An 18,650-nucleotide genomic window follows, 5' to 3' on the forward strand; every position below is an offset into this window, starting at 1 on the left:
TTTATCTTTCAACAGACTTTGTCTCAGCACAGAACCATTCACTGTGTTTATCTGCAGCTCAGAAGTTTATAGATTGGTTATCTCATATAAAATGCTTTGTTGTCTTGAGATAATGAGTTAATCAAAGATAACCTCAAGCATAGGTTCTTTAATTGAAAGTGTTAAATCAGAGATCAGGAGTGTCGAGGCTTTCTTTCAAAGATAGCGCCTTAACATCAGTGGTAACAGTTTTAAGCTAAAATGTCATAAAACAAGAACGTCAGACCCTAAAGCTCCAACAAGGAGTTTTAGTTTGTCATGAAACAAAATGATTTCAACAGTAATGCAACTTTGTGACCCACTCAAGTAAATCAGACTATCAGGGACAAGATTAACCTCTTCTATACTGGGCTTTGAGACGTCTGAAACAGTTGGGGAAAAGACTGATCCCAACCTGCGACCCTTCATGTTTTCCTCACTCTAACGTCTTGTCCACATGTCTGGGTATTTAAAAATACTTACGTCCCTATACAGCGGGCAAATCTACAGATGAGAGCAGCTTGAGGCATGTCAAACCCATACTTGACAGTGTTTTCCAGATGTAAAACCTGTGCCAGCCAATCAAAATCAGCCCCTGCCATTCAGCTGTGACATTTGGGAACCAAAAACTCTGTTTATAGGCATCCACACACCACCATGAAGCCAGAGTTTTCCAAAATCTTAACTTTGGCTGGAGTTTTCAGAAAACATTGTTTTTAATGACATAAAACCATGGTTTCACATCTAAAAAAATGTGCGGTTTCCCAAATACCTGGCTACGTGTGGACATGGCCTAAGGGTGTTTCTGAAACCACCTGCTGTAGCAGCAGAGCCTGTAGATTTGGCCAAAATGTAGAATGTAAATTAGAGCTGGGCCGATTTGCCTTTCTCCTTATTCTATTCTTTTACATATTAGGGGTGTTGATTAGATTCAAATTGATTCCTTGAATTCCATTTTTTTTTTTTTTTGCGATTTTTAGTTTGTGTTTTACTTTTTAACAAGTAAAAAGGTTTAGTGATGATGATGATGCTTATAGACTATATCAGGAGTCATATTTTTCCAAAAAATGTACATCAATTGTGAGTCAAAGAAAAACATTTTGCCCTCTGCTGGATAAAAGCTGTAACTTTTTTCAGACCCAACTTAAAAAGAAAGACTAAAATAAAAAAATTAAATTTGGGGGAAAAAAAAGAAAGAAATCTACTTTTGAACAAAAAAATCCTGATTTAAAAATTTAAAACTCAAAAGCTTAAAGTTCTCAATACTTATGTGAATCCATTTTTTTCCTATTTCTCTAAATTATTATTTATTGCATGAAAAGAGTAAAAACATGCAGTACGTTAAAAACTCCTGGATTTTCTACTGGTAAGGAAAAAAATCTCAGTATGCGATTGACCAGTGTACCTTGCATACTGTTTCCCACAAAGCACAGCAACAATGTTGTTCTATTCTGCTCATGGTGGGTAGCACTCAGCCACCAACTGTGTAACCAGTTCTTCTACAAAACTAAAATGTTAAAGTAGGGGGTGGGAGAAAAAAAAAAAATCGATATCTCAGGAACTTTTGTTCGACAATATCAGAATAGGGATTCTTTCACAGAAATCCTTTTTTTTAAAATCATATTCTTCATTCAATCTTTGTTTATAAACTGGACTTGAAAAAAAGTTACCACTTTTCTCCAGCAGAGGGTGAAATGTTTCTCTTTGACTAAATGTGATTTTATGGGATAATATGGCTCCTGATATAGTCTGTAGACAATATCATCATCATTGAACTTTTTCACGTGGTCTGGTGTTAAAAAAGCAAACTAAAAATCGCAAAAATTGTAAATATCGAAGGACCGCAATTTAAATCCACCCCCCCCCCAAAAAAAATAAATAAATAGATAAATAAATAAATAAATAAAAATCTTAATAGAATCAAGTCGCAAGACTAGTGTATTATCCTAGCCCTTCTGTAAAGTATTTAAGAGAAGATAGTATGAAAAAAACTCTTTTTAGCTGTATACAAATGGACATAGTTTCTGTGATGTCACCCATTTGTTTCTGAGGCAGAGTTTCGAAGCAAATTTACACTGGAAGCCATATTGGAAAATGGGGCGGGCTTTGAACCTCAACACAAACTGTCTGCCAATCAGCTGAGCTCTGCCTCTGATTGGGTGAATTTGTCATCTTAATATCCTCTAAACTTACTTTCTGCTTACAGAAAATAAAACTCTCTAATGAAACAGTAGCATCTGGAAGTAGACTTGTCTGCCTTAGTTTTAAAGTTGTTTTCTTAAAATAAAAGTTTTTATCATTTTAAGAAATATGCCTCTAGTTAAAGTAACCAAATAACCCTCTAAAACCTCAAGATAACATCCACACAATCAAATAAAAAAGACAAACATTTAGTTTTTTACAATAACAAATAAAAGCAAGCAGCAGTCTTCTTCAGCCAGAGAACTGGAGCAGCCTGCATCCAAACTTTAACCATCCACAGTGGGGATTCATGTGTTTTCTCACTTCATGTAAGAGGGTGAAATGACTCCCACATGTTCTCCCTCTGTCTCCATATGTCCTGCCTCAATAACTGAACCTAAAACGGGCTTTGTCCTCCTTGTCCCTCTCTGCCTCGCAGGGAAACGTCACAGGATGCAAAGCTGTAAAAAGCCTTCTGCATGGTTTATCTGGCGTCTTACTCGCTTCCTGACAAGGGTTGCCAAGGAAACTGTTGCTAAGGGAGTGTGGGCAGTCGCGCAGCCTGAATCCCCCAACACACACACAGACTCACGTGCACACGTACACACACGCTCCTTTTCTCTTTGCAGTAAGTTACTATGAATGAGTTCAAGACTCCCTGGGGCAGAGATAGAGAGGATTTAAGGAAATACTGAAACTTAAATCAAAGGTAATGAAAAGACTTATTGTCAGATTTAATCTGCAACATCATAAACACAAAGCCAGTAACAAACGACTGGGTGAGCAGATGCAGGATTTGAACTGAGCATGTTTGTTAAAAAGCTCTACACCACTGATAAAACATAGATATAAAGTCACGTGTCCTTTGCCAAAACATGCAATATTTACATGTTACTTCATCGGTACAGTAAATGCTGAGATGGCAGACTTATGGTGCAGTGAAAAACAGAGCTAAGAGGTCGCAGCCAAGGGAAATCCACACTTTACAGCCCAGTTTCAGATCTAGTCAAGCGAGCATAGATGAGAAACTACAATACTATTGTTGCACTGAAAAACTAAAAGGATCAATGCAAACTTTTTACAAACAACATTTGGATATAAACTTAAGACGTACAGTATTTGGGGAGGCTAGATGAATAATCCTTTTTTTTAATTCCAGCATCTTAGTGCTCATATTTTAAGCCACACAATCCTCAAAACTATGCCGCGCTGGTTTTAACAGCACTAAAAAAAGCTTTCGTAGTGAATTCTGTTGGGGCATTGTCATCATCCAGATCATTGTGTGTCACGATATGTATCCTACTGTGGCCTGCCTTCTCATGTTTAATGAAAACAAAATGAAATACTTAAAAAAACAAGTTGTTTTTTCTTTGCAGGGGTCAAGAGTTGCAGCTCAGTCTGTCATAATGTCGTACCCAGGGGGGAAGAAAGGATTGTAAATCTTTAACCAATCAAGGCAAATACAGGACAGAGCTGAGCCAAGGAGACAGAGCTACTACAATCTACAAATAGTGTCAGGGTGGGGTCGCACTCTTTGGGGGTAAGACCTTCATATGAAACTAACAAAAGATACTCGGATAAAAAAAAGCTAAATGAATGGGTCTGAATTGTAAGATTTGAAGATGATTCAGAGATGACCTGTTTTTAGCTCAGCTTTTGTTTTATCTCCTGCTATGGTAGCCCCTATGTTCAAAACAAAAATCATCTTTCCAGCAGTGTCAATCAAAACAGCCATTAAAATACCCAGTGCTAAGCCAATGGATGCAATTTTTCACATGTTCCACATGAAATTAATGCTCTTAATCTTTTTTTAACCCTTTACTGCACTTTCAAGCAGAGCTATTTCACTTTATACTGTGCTTCAAGGTTTGGGACCTGATACTGTTTTGCCACATTGTCGGTGTCAATTGCATTTTGTTTGTCTGTTGGGTTTTTGTGTCTCCACTGCTGCAAATCAAATGTTCCCTCTAAGGACAATAATGATCTGAACTGAACTGAACTCAACACACTGTAGACAGAAACAATGCTGGATGTTTAGACTAATGGTGTGCAGATTTTCAAACCTCTACGGCTTCATATTTTGTATAAATCCCAGGATCTGTTTGTAACTGATCAAAACAGCCTCTTCTAAAAATAGAGTTCTTCACAAGACTTGCTGAAACTAGAAAAGCAGTCAGAGAGCACAGACCTCCACCAAGCATAATGTGATTGTCACCCACACTTTAGTCCTACTTTAATGTTATACTCCCTTTCAGCAGACTGTCTGCAACAATTTGGTGTTTGTTGCAGGTTTGTATGATAATTTGTTTCTTGACAGTGTTGAAAATTATGATGACCCAGTACATATTTCATATTCCAGATCTTAGGATCCAGAATATTGCCAGGATCTGGGCCCTACTTATACATCCGTCAGAAATTATGGTGACCTTGACTTGTATTATTTTGCAAAGCGATCCGACCATTTATCATGGAGTTATATACACATACCGTGAAAACGGCCCTAACTCACAATGATAAAGAATCCTTACAAAAAAAGTCCTGGATCCAGACAGTCACCTGGATCACCTCCAAAATTTAATCACTTTTTTCTTATCCCATTTTGAACATTTTCTGAAAATTTCATCAAGATCTGTTTGTTACTTTTTGAGTTTTGTTGTTCACAGACAAACAGACAAACTCCCAAAAACATAACCTCCTTGGTGGAGGTAATGTTGAGGTCATGTATGTTAAAACACCAAGTTCTGCTCAGAGCTCTGCCCCTGTCAGGCCTCTGGAACTGGCCAATCAGAGGGAAGGGGGCTTGTGGAGCGGGGAGCCTTAAAGAGACAGTAGCTAAAATTCAGTGTTACAGACCGAGGCTGAATTATGGGTTTCTAAAACACCAGTGTGAGGGGAAATGAACGTTTTGATCTTTAAACCATGTAGATAATAGATGGAGAACAGGGCAGAATAAAGACTAAATAAAAGACACAGTACCCCCTCTTTTAGTGGCAACAGGGTGTTTGAAAGTAGAGGAATAATCATACATCTAAAATGCAGCGGGCTTTTCAAAGCACTGTGCGTACATACAGCGTTATTCCTGTGTGTGTTTACTTGTATTTGTTGAAATAACTATGCTGAAATAATACATTCCTGCTCCCAATAGAACAAACAACAGTTCCTGAATCTCCAGGGATCCAGAAGTCTGACAAAGTGCTGTTGGCCTGCTCGCCTCATCGGCTCACAGATGAAGAAGACGCTGTCTGAATGGATGGGAGCCCAGATGGACCATATGGACCTACTCTAGGGAAGATCTAGTTCAGCATTCACACCGAGTACATGGGCACGTGACACACTAACAGTAGACCCCAACTTTTGTTCAATGCTAAGCCAACACTTGTGTGTGTAAAACAGAGTGTGTGTGACAACCTACAATAATGAACGTACCTGTGACAGTGTTAGTAATTATCTGGTAATTACAACATGTCAGCTAATGATGGACACAGAAAGAACATCTTTACTCTGCACCCTTTCCTCCACTTTCCACCCATCTCTCATTCAAGACGATGCAACACATTTCCTCTTCTCCTAACACACACTCCTTCGCTCTCACGCGCCACGCAGCTATTTATACCACAGCCTATTATTTCCAGCTCATGCCTTTTTAATCTGAGGGTAGCACCCTGCATTTCTGAACAGGTGGTTTATCCACACTCTCTCCCCCAGCTGTCTATGAATCTGCTCAGACATTACGTGGAGTGAATATTCCCATCAATCATCAGAAGCTTGAAAAGAAGCTTCTTTGCTGGATTAAACGTGAGATGGATGGTGAAGGAGAGACAGTGAGATGCAAAAGAGGATCTTGTTTCTCCGTTGTCATGTGATCAAGTGGAAAGCTCTAATGCAGGGAATATATTCCTCTGCCTCTCCACCGACAAACGTTCTCAGTGTTTCCTCCTCGCACAGAGGGGACGCCCACAAATGAGCCCTCATGTGAGTGGAATGTGTTTGAACATGTGCTGTCGCAAAGGAATGAGGTCCTTCATTCATCGGTAAGTTGATCTTATTTATCGAGGCAGAGAGGAAGGAGAATCGGACACTACTTCCATTCATCCATATCTCCACTGCTTTCTATTCTCACATCTTTACGTCTCATCTCTCATGAAGAGCACTCTGAGTAAAGGAAGGCAAAACCATGACAACACGGGCTAAGTTTACTGAAAGCTGTGTCGTGGGTAAAGTGCTTCGGCAAATAGCATTAATTGTTGAGAAGGTGAACTTCAGATCCTTCTGGGGAAGTCGTGAGTTTGGGGAAAAAGATATCCATTGGTTCATTACGTGTGACTCAATGAATGGACACAAGTTGAGATGTGTGATAATTAACAGTGGAGGTCACTGACCCGTGTTCCTCCATGACTTGGGCTTGTATGGATGAACAGCTATTAGCAAGGAAACAGGTACTGATGGTACTAACAGTATAAACGGTAAAATAAAATTAAAAAATTGATCAGTGGTATGAGTATTTTATAGATGTAGACCCCTATTTCAGGTGCTAATGGCAGGATAATTGCACCTGTTGGGTTTGTTAAAGTCCGTAACCCAACAACGACCTGAAATGTAATACAAAAATGTAATAAAGCCTGAAATGTAATAAATTGTTGCATCTTGGGCAAAAAGTTACTCAACTGTTTTTTTTTTTTTACCAGATTTTTGGGTTGTTGTTATGTTTTCGGGCTTTAACAGGGCAGACATCATGCTTATGTTACTGCTTTGGACAAAATATGCAAAAAACAGCAGATATTTAAAGTGATACTCCGGGATCGAACAAGTTGGGTCCTATCACAAGGTTTATTTAGAGAATTTTCAGCGCGTTACTTTCACACAAAAACACAGCTAAATAAGGCTCTAGTTCCTGTCGTGCCGTAAAACGGCACTACCTCCGCTGAAGAGCCACAGCTGGCTACGAGGCCCTTGCCGCTTAGTGTATCATGCAATAACTACGTAAAGATGAGTGATTATGAGAGCGAGGAGATTTTTTTCGGTAGGAGTCCGTTTATTTGTGTTTTTGGTAAAATAAAATATGGCCCCGTCTGAGTGCAGAGGAAACTGGCAGAGGAGCAGGGAGGGGGTGTTTGGTGTGCGCGCTCTGGGCTTCTGCTGCACAAAAACACTGCTGTAGGGGTCATTTCTGCCCTTGTGATAGGACCCAGCTTGTTCCCGGAGTATCACTTTAAGGATCGAAATAATCCTTTGGAAAAGTATGCGGAGCTATCAGGTAAATCTGGCTTTAGGAGACACATTTTTTAGCTAACAGATGAGAAAAGGGATGCGACAGAAGTCTCAAACCAGCAAGACTACATGCCGTCAGTTTTGCAAGTTTGTTTTGCTCTTCGCTTTTCTGCGTCTGGGTCCTTTCAAATAACTGCTACTCAAGTTATTTTGTGAGTTACTGGGGGATTGCTGAGGAGCTTGTTCCAGAAAGAGCTCTCATGTTCTTTATTTTATTTTTGAGGTTTCCTACTGTGTGCTTGGAAACACCACACACATTCACTCTGTTCAAGATTTAACACCCAACTTTCCCTTTCTCTTTGTTTGTTCTCTAATTTACAGTTGCAGCTGTTTGTTCATTTAGTACTCCTGTAATAAAATGTCCATTTCTTACCCTGATTTTTTTTTTCTTGATTTTCTCTCAGTCACACCATCACCTCTGTGGCCAAACCTCCATTCCATAATGGTACATTAAGACTGATGGTCCCATTTGTTTAATGACTGGATGTGCGAAGTCCAGACCCTTGTGCTAGCAGCCTCACTAGACCAGGTGAAAGCCTGAAAGTCCCACTCATGGGTCTAACAAGCCCTTGACCTCCAAGCTCTTTAACCCTGACATATTTCAGTGTCTGATTTTTTTTTATGACAAAGTACTACAGCTTTGTCTGACAAAACAGCAGACCACTCCCCTGTCCAAAGCAATAGGGCAGCAGAGACTGAGTGGGGTTTTGGCTTAAAAAAATTGATTGATGGCTTTCAGCTGGATGCTTCCTTCTCAGACGTCTTTATATCATCATTAAATGCTTAAATGTTAAAAGTGTCAAATTTATATCGAACACCTATGATGGGTTAATGTTATTGATTTAGAGATGGAAATCCTCAGTCTGCAAAATTATATCCAGTTCAAGTCACACAGGACTGGTGATGATCACTGGAAGCCAAGAAGAGGCAAAGAAGTTTTCCTAAAATCTGCACAGGAGCCATGAAATGTGTTGCAATGTTTGGTTCAACATTTCTTGGTGAATCCACCTTTTCTGACTTGAACTTTGAGTCAAGATTCCAAACTCGTCTCACTGAGGCCCACCTGGATGACTGCATCATAGAATAGAATAGAAATAGAATAGAAATAGAATAGAAAATACTTTATTTATGGTAATAAATATTATTATAATAATAGTAATATTTATTCATGGTGAACCTCCTGGGATGCACACCAAATTAGAAGGCCTTGGTTGACAGCATGCGACATCTCATTAAAGGTAAGCCCACAACAAGGTGCTCAAGAAATTTACCTGGTAAAAAACTGAAAAACATAATAATAAAACAATTGTAATAATAATAACAAAGGGGCAACAAGTATCATGTGACTTGTTTTATAGTTTGATGAAAGTAGCTCACATCTCGAAAAAGGTTGGAGACCCCTGCTTTAAACTGGAACCCCTGGGAACTGACAGAGATGCATTCACACTATTAGACCATTGTTTAAGAGTTATCAAACCAACCCAGTCACAGCTGGGTGTGATTTTATTGTAGATGGAGGGGAAATCAAAACACTGTGGGTGCTCCACCAATCAGAAACGTTCAGCCTGAAGGCCCCGCCCATACAAAGTTGCTGGATATCCATTAAGGAACCTTCTGGTCGTCATGTTTTGAAACAGTTTGCCGATATGTTATCTTACATGTGTTGGATGTGTTGTCATCTCTTAACATCATATAGGGGTGTCAGGTATTTATACTCTACACAAATATCTGCTACTGCCAATTTCTCTCTCTGCATTACTACTTTGTGACTGCTGCTGTGGCCCTTATACCATGAATGAGGGTGATCTGAAAAGAAATCAACAGGCTGAAAAAGAAGCATAAAAGCAGAAGAAGACAGCGGGTTAATGTCAGATAGTGGTGAAAAGAAGTTAAGAGGTGTGCTTGCTACTTTCAAAAGCAGAGGAGGAAAAAAGCAAAAGATGTTCTCGTTCTTTATGCAGAGACGAGGGGAGAGGTAGAGGATGCACTTCAGTCTGCTGGGAGACTTCAGCCACCTGTGATGGGTGGACTTCTAAGATAACTACTGCAAGTTTTATTAACAAGTGGAGAATGTAGTCCTACATGCAACACACGAGTCATTCATGGGATTAACGTTGGTGCTCATACACCAGAAGTGTTACTACAGAAGAATGAATGCTTTGGCGTGAATTGAGACCTATCAGATCTGGTGCCACAGCAGAGTTAGGACTCATTAAAGCTGGATCTGGTGAGATCTGGCGGGGCCACCCTTGATTTACTCAGTGGCAGGTGTCTGAAAGAAGCCCAGAGTGATCTTCACCTTGCCTTCATTTAATGATATATGATGTGTTGTGACTCAAATCCTCTCAATTCAAGGATCCTTTACTTTATAAACACTCTGATTGAGTGCTGTTTAGTCAGGTAGTTAAATGAATAAGTATTTCCTTGAAATGCTTCGAGGACATTTCAGACTCAAGGCTTGTAGTACTCTTTTTTAACAGATGTCAGCCCGCAGATGTTTTTCTTACTCCTATAATTAACAAACATCACAACTGCAACGACTTCTGACAGCCATGTACTGATTAGATGAGAAACAGCTGGCCAAAAATAACCTGTCAATTTTTGTTGGCCAAACAGACCTTCAACGAAGCTCACCATATGGTCGCTTTCCTTGAAAGAATCTCAAGGCTCATGTGAGACTGTGCTCATAATTCATTTTTACACCGTTCTCCTCCTTCACACGTCTTTCATCCCAGCCTAACTCGGCTCTACACGTACCTATCAGCCTTCCTGCCAGGCTGATACTGGAGGGTGAATCAGCAGATGATCTGAGTTGTTGATCCACTCTCTGCCTGTCAGTCATAAGCTGCTAAATATGGAGCATGAGCAGGACTGGGGGGGTGAAGGAGGGGACTGGGGTACAAGAGAGTCTGACAAAGCCAGGAGCAGATCCACCGGGATCTCTAACCTACAGGGTCTGGAAAGTTCCTGGTTGATTTATGTTCAGTACAAGCAGATAACAAAAACGTCAATGAGTCACACACCTGAAAAAGCTCCACTGCTTCACACCTGATGATGGAGACTGTTTGTGTTCCATGTTTGAGAAAACATCTAACAGGCTGTTTACATCTCTCAGAAACATGAAGTCATGTGTTTTTTTTTTTTAATCATTAGTAAAATTACGCCACTGCCTCTTTATTTTGCAACAATTCAGAGTTTATCAAGAAGCAGACATGCAAGTCAACCATCTGGTTGGGCTGCCAGCTTGGCTGCATTTTTAGCATTATATGACAGTCAATGTTAACACAGTTGTACAGATCTTTCTGATATAAATACTGAAGATGTGCTGACCAATCAAATGAATCTGCCATCTAGTTCTGCACTGGTGGTTTCTGACAGCTTTAAAAACCAGAGCTTAAGACTGGCTCACATTACAGATTCTTCAAACCTTCAAACATTTAGAGAGCACACACTTGATGTTAACAAAAGATAGATTGCAAAAGTTATTTCTCTCCTGGTCTTATAGTGTGTGTTTTGTGTAGTCCAGAGCAAACCAGACACTAACCAATTCTTCAGCAGGGTACCAGCTTTTTCAAGCTCAGTATTCTTAACCATACATAGTAAAACATGACTTCAGTGTGGGGAAAGGTACCAAATTAGGCACTTTTATCGGTATCGACCGAATTCTGTTAAAAGTACCAGGTACCGATTTAGGTAATATTGAAAGGTAACATGTTTAGGTACCTGAATGTATCCTTGTGACTGTGAGGGAGTAGAAGAATAGGTGAATTTCCATGCCGGACATGAACACAGCATTACAGGGTTATATATTGAAGAATAAATATGTTAAACTGAAAAAGAATTTACATTTTATCATCAAACAAATTGATACTTTTTACCACATAAACACACAAAAGTACAGAAAATTGGAAAATTGGTACCGCTGAGTACAAATTGCCAGGTACCGGGACTCGGTACTGTATCGTTTCAAATATGAAAGGTACCCATCCCTACTTCTGTGTAAACAAACATGGCTGACGAACTGGAATAAATCAATGCATGATTAAAGAAAAAAAAAAAGAAAACACTCAAAAAGGAAAAATAATTATGTCAAAAAAACATGGGGATGGCGGGCTGTGTGCATTACAGTGCGAGTTGGTGGTGAGTAAAGTCGTTTTAAGTATTACAGATAGATTTCTGACTTCCTCTTTGGTCAGTTAACTGAGTCAGCTCATGTCTTGATTGGCTTTGCTTGGGTACACATGACATTACGGGATGTACCTGCTCGGCTCCTCTCAGAGAGCCCCACACACTACAGGATTTTAAGTTGCAAATATCACTTCTGAGTGGTCATGACCAGACAAAATCACTCTTTTTTATCACTCTTAACACACCCTGCACCACAGGAAAATCAGACAATGTAATTTACAGATATCAGACACTTGGGCCTTTGCTGGCTTTGATCATACGGGGGAGATTGGGACAAAAATCAATCAGATAATCCTGTAGTGTGTGCCTGGCTCAAGATACTTACATGTGATGTGCACACAAGTGAGCAAAGATTTTGATGTAGTTTTATCTGTGAGGGTTAAAAGTTGACTATAAATAGTTAAAAATGTGTAAAAAAAAGAGAAATTAGCAACTTGAGCTGGGCTACACACTGTCTGCATAAACTGGCAACTCAACCAAGTGGATGACCATGTTTTCTGAGGATAAGTAGATAAACATTTAATTGTCTAACTAATGCCCCTGAAATCTGTACAGATTTTTTTCTTTCCTCAACTTTCAAACTTCCCCCATGAATATTTTTTCATGTCATGTCTCCTTTTTTCAACAGCTTTCAGATAATGATATTTCACTGACGTTACAATGTTGTGCACACCTGCTGCCCTTTTTCTGAACTGGTCACAACCACAGAGGTTATAATAGGGCACACGTACTTAAGATAGTTGTTTACATCAGTTTACATGTGATCAGGAGAGGGCCGACTACAAAAAGCTCTACCTGTCATCCTACTCAACACGTCCATGACACGTCTCCATCTCTCCACAGCTGTGTGCAGACAGCTCCTCCAGCCAAATCTGTTTGTAAGCATGTCCATGGTCTTGTTTATGCATGTGACTGTGCAGGTAGGTAATTCCCTCTAATAAAAGCCCTGAGCAGGTGAAGAGGTTCAACACCTCGCCTAACAGCTGAGCTCCATTAACACAGCTCTGTTTGTGTGACTGGTTCTGTTCTACAGCCTCATTATTACCTGAGGGAGCCAGTGGCCTTGTATGGGGAAGAAAAACAGCGGAGGGCATGCTGAGTGTGTGGGTCTGTGCAGCACAGAGATATATTGAATTTAAAAATAAATGTCAGAAGATTCTGAGATAGAGATGAAAAGATGGTGCCTCACACATGCCCCCTTTCTACCACGACAGTTCAGAGACACTTCCTAATGAGGCACCAGCTCTTTGTGTTTCATCCACCACAGAACTGACCATACACCAGAAAAACCTGCTCCACAGATCCAAGATTACACCAGCCAAAACTTTGTTGTGGATACAAACAGCAAAAAAGAAAAACATTTTTTTTCCACATGCAGAGCTATAAATCTGGCTTAAAAGTCATTGTAGGTTTTATTTACAGGAAATACATTTTTTGATATCATCTTTGAATCCAGCACAGCGGGCAGTGTTGCTCTGATCCTTCCTGTAAGTGTAAATTTCTTTTAACTTCATCCTCAACAGTTTGGAGGAGACTGGCTGATGCTTTATCATTTCTCATTCGATACAGTAACGATGCCTGGTACCTGGCATTTGGTACCGGTACTAAACGGTACCAATTTTCAGTACTTTTGTTTAATAATGAAATATAATTTTATTTCAATTTAACAAATTTATCCTTTATCCTTGCTGTGTTCATATCCAGCATGGAAAATCCTTTTCTTCCACTCCCTCACAGTCACAAGGATGCATATAGGTACCTAAACATGGTACCTTTCAACTTAACGTGAATCAGTACCTGGTACTTTTGACAGAATTCGGTCGGTACCTTTAAACGTACCTAATTCTGTACCCATCCCTACTTTGGACAGGGGCTACTTTTCTACATTCATCAATCAGTTTATCGAGTTCAGTTGAAAAGTGTTTTCCTGCAGGTTTAATGAAGAAATGTGTGGCGTTCAGGTGAAAGTGAAAAAATCAGGCACTTCAACACTGATGAAAATATTTTGTCAGATTTAAAAGAGCAGACCCCACCACAACACCCCATTTTTCATGTGTGCTTCATTGCAGATAACGTAATGTGATATCTTTGGGCGATAATGTTCATGATGATAAGTTGCTTTCTGTCACTGAAAAATGTTTAATGGACAGAAAAAGAAACTTTCCTCATGCCGAACATGGAGATCCCAGTCTGCTGTCTCCTTTATCTGCCAGTTTGTGTTTTCCTCTGAGGATTAACTTGCAGCAGCTACAGTCTTTCCTTTGGCTATTGGCTGGACCAGATTTCTTTGCAGCACTTCAAGAACATGTTGTACCTTTGAGCCATTCAGACCCAAAAATATGCAACAAAATGAGGTGTGAGAAAAAGAGCTCCAGCATCCACTTCAGGAGTCTCGTATCATGTTTCTGATTAAGGACACAATTATTGCCTCCCACTGTCTGCCCTTACCTTCTCTGCTGCTCCATCTCCTCTGGTGTGGGGCCATTCTGAACCTGGGGGGCCTGCCTGGGCAATGTGGGGCCTGTAGAGGGCGACACAGAGACAGAGCCTGTCAGACATTTTGCTGACATCATGCTGATTCCTGACTAAATTAGCACAGCTTTTCTTTATCTAAAGGAAAAAGTTACTCATTTAAACAGATGACCTTAGTATTTCAATATGTAATCAGATTAGAACAGATAGAAATCAAGAGCCCAGAAGCTGTGGGATAAATCCATTATGCTGATTAGTATAATCTATGGATTGTTTTGGATCATTTTATTGAAATGATGTTTTTTCTTTTCTGCAGCTCCCTCTGGGCTCTTCTAGTTCATGTCCTTCCCTTTGTTTACTTCCTACAGGGACACACAACAACAACAACAACAACACGGCTGCCAGCATCAGTGAAGAGTTTGTTCCCAAAAAAGGCGCAGGCTCATCAGCCGTTAGGAGCTGGTTGGCTGTGTTAGATCTCACACACTCCGCTGCAGAGCCTGTTCAAAGGGCTGTTGCAACTCAAGGCAGCAGGATGACCAATGTATTGCAACATCTTGAGCAGACGTGATGCTGAGTGGGAGAAATGTGTCTGGCTATAGATCCCGTTTACTGTTTGTAAACAGCTGGGGCTCTGTGCACATTTTGGCAACAGAAGAAGAAAAGTTCATCAAGCTACATAAAGAGGGAGACCACTTAGACCCAAAAATTTAACCTAAAAAAAACTCACTTTGAAGAGGACTCTCAGCTTATAAAGCAAATTGACAGTGATATTATATTTCAGGGTTGATTTTCATGATTAATAGTTTGATAATACACCATACTTTTACGGTGAATATGAAATCTGTTTCTGTTGATCACTTATCATTCCTTCTCCATACTGAGTCCTAATTTATGTATATGGTCATTACCTTGGCTTAAAATCAACTTTTTCATAAACAACACGAAGTGCAAACTGGAGGTTGGACACAGGAATCACATTTTAGCTCACAGCTCCAACAGCGTGACTCCGTAAAATGGTGTCCGACAGCAAAGTGCACCTCTTAAAAGTGTCTTTAATTTGTCATCAAAGAAATCTCTGAAAGGGTAGTTAGAACATCATAATGAAAGACACATTAGGATTCTATGGGGACTCTTTCAGTGTTTCAACAGCTGTTGTATTCGCTACAATCAGTGACACGTTCAGTCGAAGGTCTTCAGTTAGCACAGAGAGTAATAAGTCCAAAACACCGGTTGCTCTGTAATAGTTGTGATCCTGACAGCCAGAGGTAGAATCTGCAGGATTTCCTAAAAAAAATAGTAATAAAATGTCGACTTTAATAGGAATAACCCTGCTCAATAGTCTCCTGAGGGCCTCTAAACATGTGTGTCAACATCTGTGTCTTCCTCAACGCCCTCCTCTACCTGTGTGTTGATGTTTTGGTTGTATCCGAACACTTCTGGGCGGAGGGTAAGCGTGGTTATATCAGCCAATCACAGCACTCCCAGTGCGCAAGTGACTTTGTGTGTTGATGATAGCGAGTGGAAGGAGCTGTTCCAAAATGAAACTAAACTCCTAACAGATAAAGCTTTTTACTGAACAAGGGTAAAGCTTGTTTCTACTTTCACTCGCTTTCAGGAACTTGAAGGGCAGCAAGGGATGAAAAGTGATACGAGTTGGTTTTCTGCCAACCAGGTATATGTCATACCCATGATTAGCTTGTGCTAACATGCTAAGTCAGATGCACAGCTCTCGAGTAGAGATGCGATGCTACAAGTGGTTGCTAGGCTGCTGAGTGTGTTAACGTAGTTACAGTTGGAGGCTTTGGGTGTGCTCTGCCACTTCGGGATGCACCGATCCAACTTTTCTGGTTTCAATACCGATACCGATACCTGGGCTTTGGATATGGACCGATACCAGTGTTAAAAAATAATCTGCATGCCCTACTGTGGGATAAGACTGGTTATGTTTTAGGTAAAAGGCAAAAAATGAGTATATGGAGTTACTGAAGTTAATATTTATTTAACTATAAAATATCTAAATGTTTTCAAGCAAGTAAGGTAAAAACCATGCTTCAAAATGTGCAGAAATTCATATTCAATTATAATATTTTTTACCCTGTAGCCTGTTAATTCCGCAAAAAAGAAAGAAAGTGCATCAGAGGTAACATTCCAAATCAAGTAACCAAGAGTGCTGGTAAAAAAGAAAAGGGAGAAAGCTGGTTGCCTGGATCGGCACCGTGGATTGGCCTCCTCCCACCAACACCAATCCAGCTTTGAGGGGCACTGATACCTGGATCAGTATCAGTGGATCCCTACTGCCACTGGCACTAAACCAAGGAGGAGGAGCCCAGTTTGAGTGCTGTGTTTACTAACAAGTTATGGAAATCCATGCAGACCCTACCTTTGAGTCTATAGGAGAGAATCATCCCTGACAACAAACCACAGAACAACCAGACATTTTTATGCTGCTTAAAGTTTGAATTCACAGTTTAAAGGATGCTAACTCGTCTGAATGAATGGAGCTAAACACCGCTCCCATTGCCAAAATCGATGTGCATCTTTATGAGGATATTGGTTGTAAAGGTGTCTGTAAGGTGCAGATCACAGCCAACAAACACTCATCAGAAACCAAAAAAACACTGGCTAAATAATTTCCTACTGCATTGAGATGGAAATTATTCACAAATCAAACAATCAGGTGTATTTTTAGGCCAAACTGCCCACACCTGGTCAAAAGACTCAACATGGTATTAGAAGAATCCTTCTGTAAACTGTGAACACTTACAGCACAGACTGACACAGCCTGAGCAGCCTCTGGCACAAGAACAAGGGACACCAGACATCACTGTCTAATTTACATGTGCTAATGAGCTAACTTTGTACACAACTGAACAAGGGCCAGATGGACCGACATGGTGCTCCTTTCCCCCTCTGTGTTTGTGTACCACACACACACACTTACCACACAGATACACATCAACCAAAGGATTTTAGATCGAGGCACATTTGAAGGCAATTATCATCCAGTCCAGGGTCAACAGTCTGAAGTTACTCACACACGCATGTAAAAACAGACCAACAGAGGGCGAGCAGGTGGCTGCTTCTGAATTTCATCCATTATTCCCCTGCAAATTCTTAACCAGAACTTACCATACTTTTCACAAAATAAATAAATAAATGTAGCAACATCTGAGTCAAATCAATGAAGACTTCAGTAGCAGCTACTTTGTTTTTAATTCATGCTCAGGCCTGTTAAACAACAGAGGTCAGCAGACCACAGGACAAGAAAAATAGGAAGAGCTTAACTGGAGAAAAATGCACCACTTGTATTGATGACCCACATCTTTCTGTGTTTTTTTCCCAGGCAGAAACTTCCCTGAGGGAAGCTGCAGATCTAAAAAGCATTGTAAAGTTACAGCCCTGTGTCTGTGTGTGTCTGTGAGGGGATGAGTCACCAACACCTCTTAACAGCTGTCTGTTAGAATCATGATGTCAGGACAGAAACACACACAGGTTTGACAGTTACACCATTATTTCAGTTTTTGCCTTGAGATAAGGCTTTCTCTTGAACTTGCCTCCCAGTTTTAAAGAGATAATGAGTGTTGGACCAGAAAGCCCTGGAAACTTGAAATTTATGGTCCCTGTGGCCGATCATTTTGCTGTATTTCCTCCAGTAGATTATGTAAATCAAGCCAGTGAGGTAAAGGGAACAACATATAAGTAAATGCAACCCAGCAGCACACCAGTAGGGGGCAGTAGGAGAAAAAAATGGAGGCAAAAATGACACCATTGAAGAAAAAGACAAACCGCCATCTTTATGTGCAGCACAACAGTTCGCCTGTTAGCCTGTTAGCATGGAGGATATCAGCCTGTGCTGGTTTTAAATGTGATTTGTTTCACTGCAGATGGATTTGTTGATGTTTAAAGGGGGTGAGAGCTAGTAGCAAATCTGTTGCTGTTAGGAGACGTTTCAAAATGCTCAATCACTCTGAAACGAGGATTGAAACATCTTCAATCAAACACATTGATTGATGACTTTCAACTGAATGTATCTCTATCAAACATTTTTTGATCTTCTTTAAATAATTATCCAATGAGGATAAATTGACACAAATAAAACTTCAGTAGGATGCAACCCTGAGGACTTCTTTGATGCAAAGCTGACAAAGACACATTCACACTATCAGGCTAAAAGAAGACCACGGTTAAGGAGTTATTGGACCAAGTCCATCACAGCTGGGTGTCATCTTATTTGGGACGAAGGGTGAAATTAAAACACCGTGGGTGCTCCACAATTCAGAAACGTTCAGCTTGAAGGCCCCGCCCTCCCAAAGTTCCTTGACATCTGGACAATGTAATCTAAATTTAGAGCCTAGTTCCTGCAGTTGAAAAGTACATAGCTCCTTAAAAAGTCCCTAGCTCATGCGAAAGTTCTTGAGTTGGCGTCCCTTGGTGAAAAAAACTAAGAATGATTAACAAATCAGATGAGGCTGGGGCCATGACACTGCTCACCTGTGATTGGCCAAGACTGTGTCAAGAGA

The 18,650-nt window shown here is 40.2% G+C and overlaps 1 protein-coding gene across 5 annotated transcripts in view; it reads right to left on the reverse strand.

Moving 5' to 3' along the window:
• The window catches only part of enah (ENAH actin regulator), a 181,166-nt gene that overhangs the window by 43,231 nt on the left and 119,285 nt on the right, over positions 1–18,650 (reverse strand). For all 5 annotated transcript variants that reach the window (XM_074684926.1, XM_074684925.1, XM_074684928.1 and 2 more), the window contains one exon: positions 14,104–14,176. In XM_074684926.1, coding sequence (XP_074541027.1) covers positions 14,104–14,176 — 73 coding nt within the window. The remainder of the gene's footprint in view (positions 1–14,103; positions 14,177–18,650) is intronic.

Source organism: Halichoeres trimaculatus, unplaced genomic scaffold (assembly GCF_033239565.1).
Source record: "Halichoeres trimaculatus isolate MK-OKI-2021-1 unplaced genomic scaffold, fHalTri1.1 fHalTri1_scaffold_13, whole genome shotgun sequence".
In the NCBI taxonomy this organism is placed as follows: domain Eukaryota; kingdom Metazoa; phylum Chordata; class Actinopteri; order Labriformes; family Labridae; genus Halichoeres; species Halichoeres trimaculatus.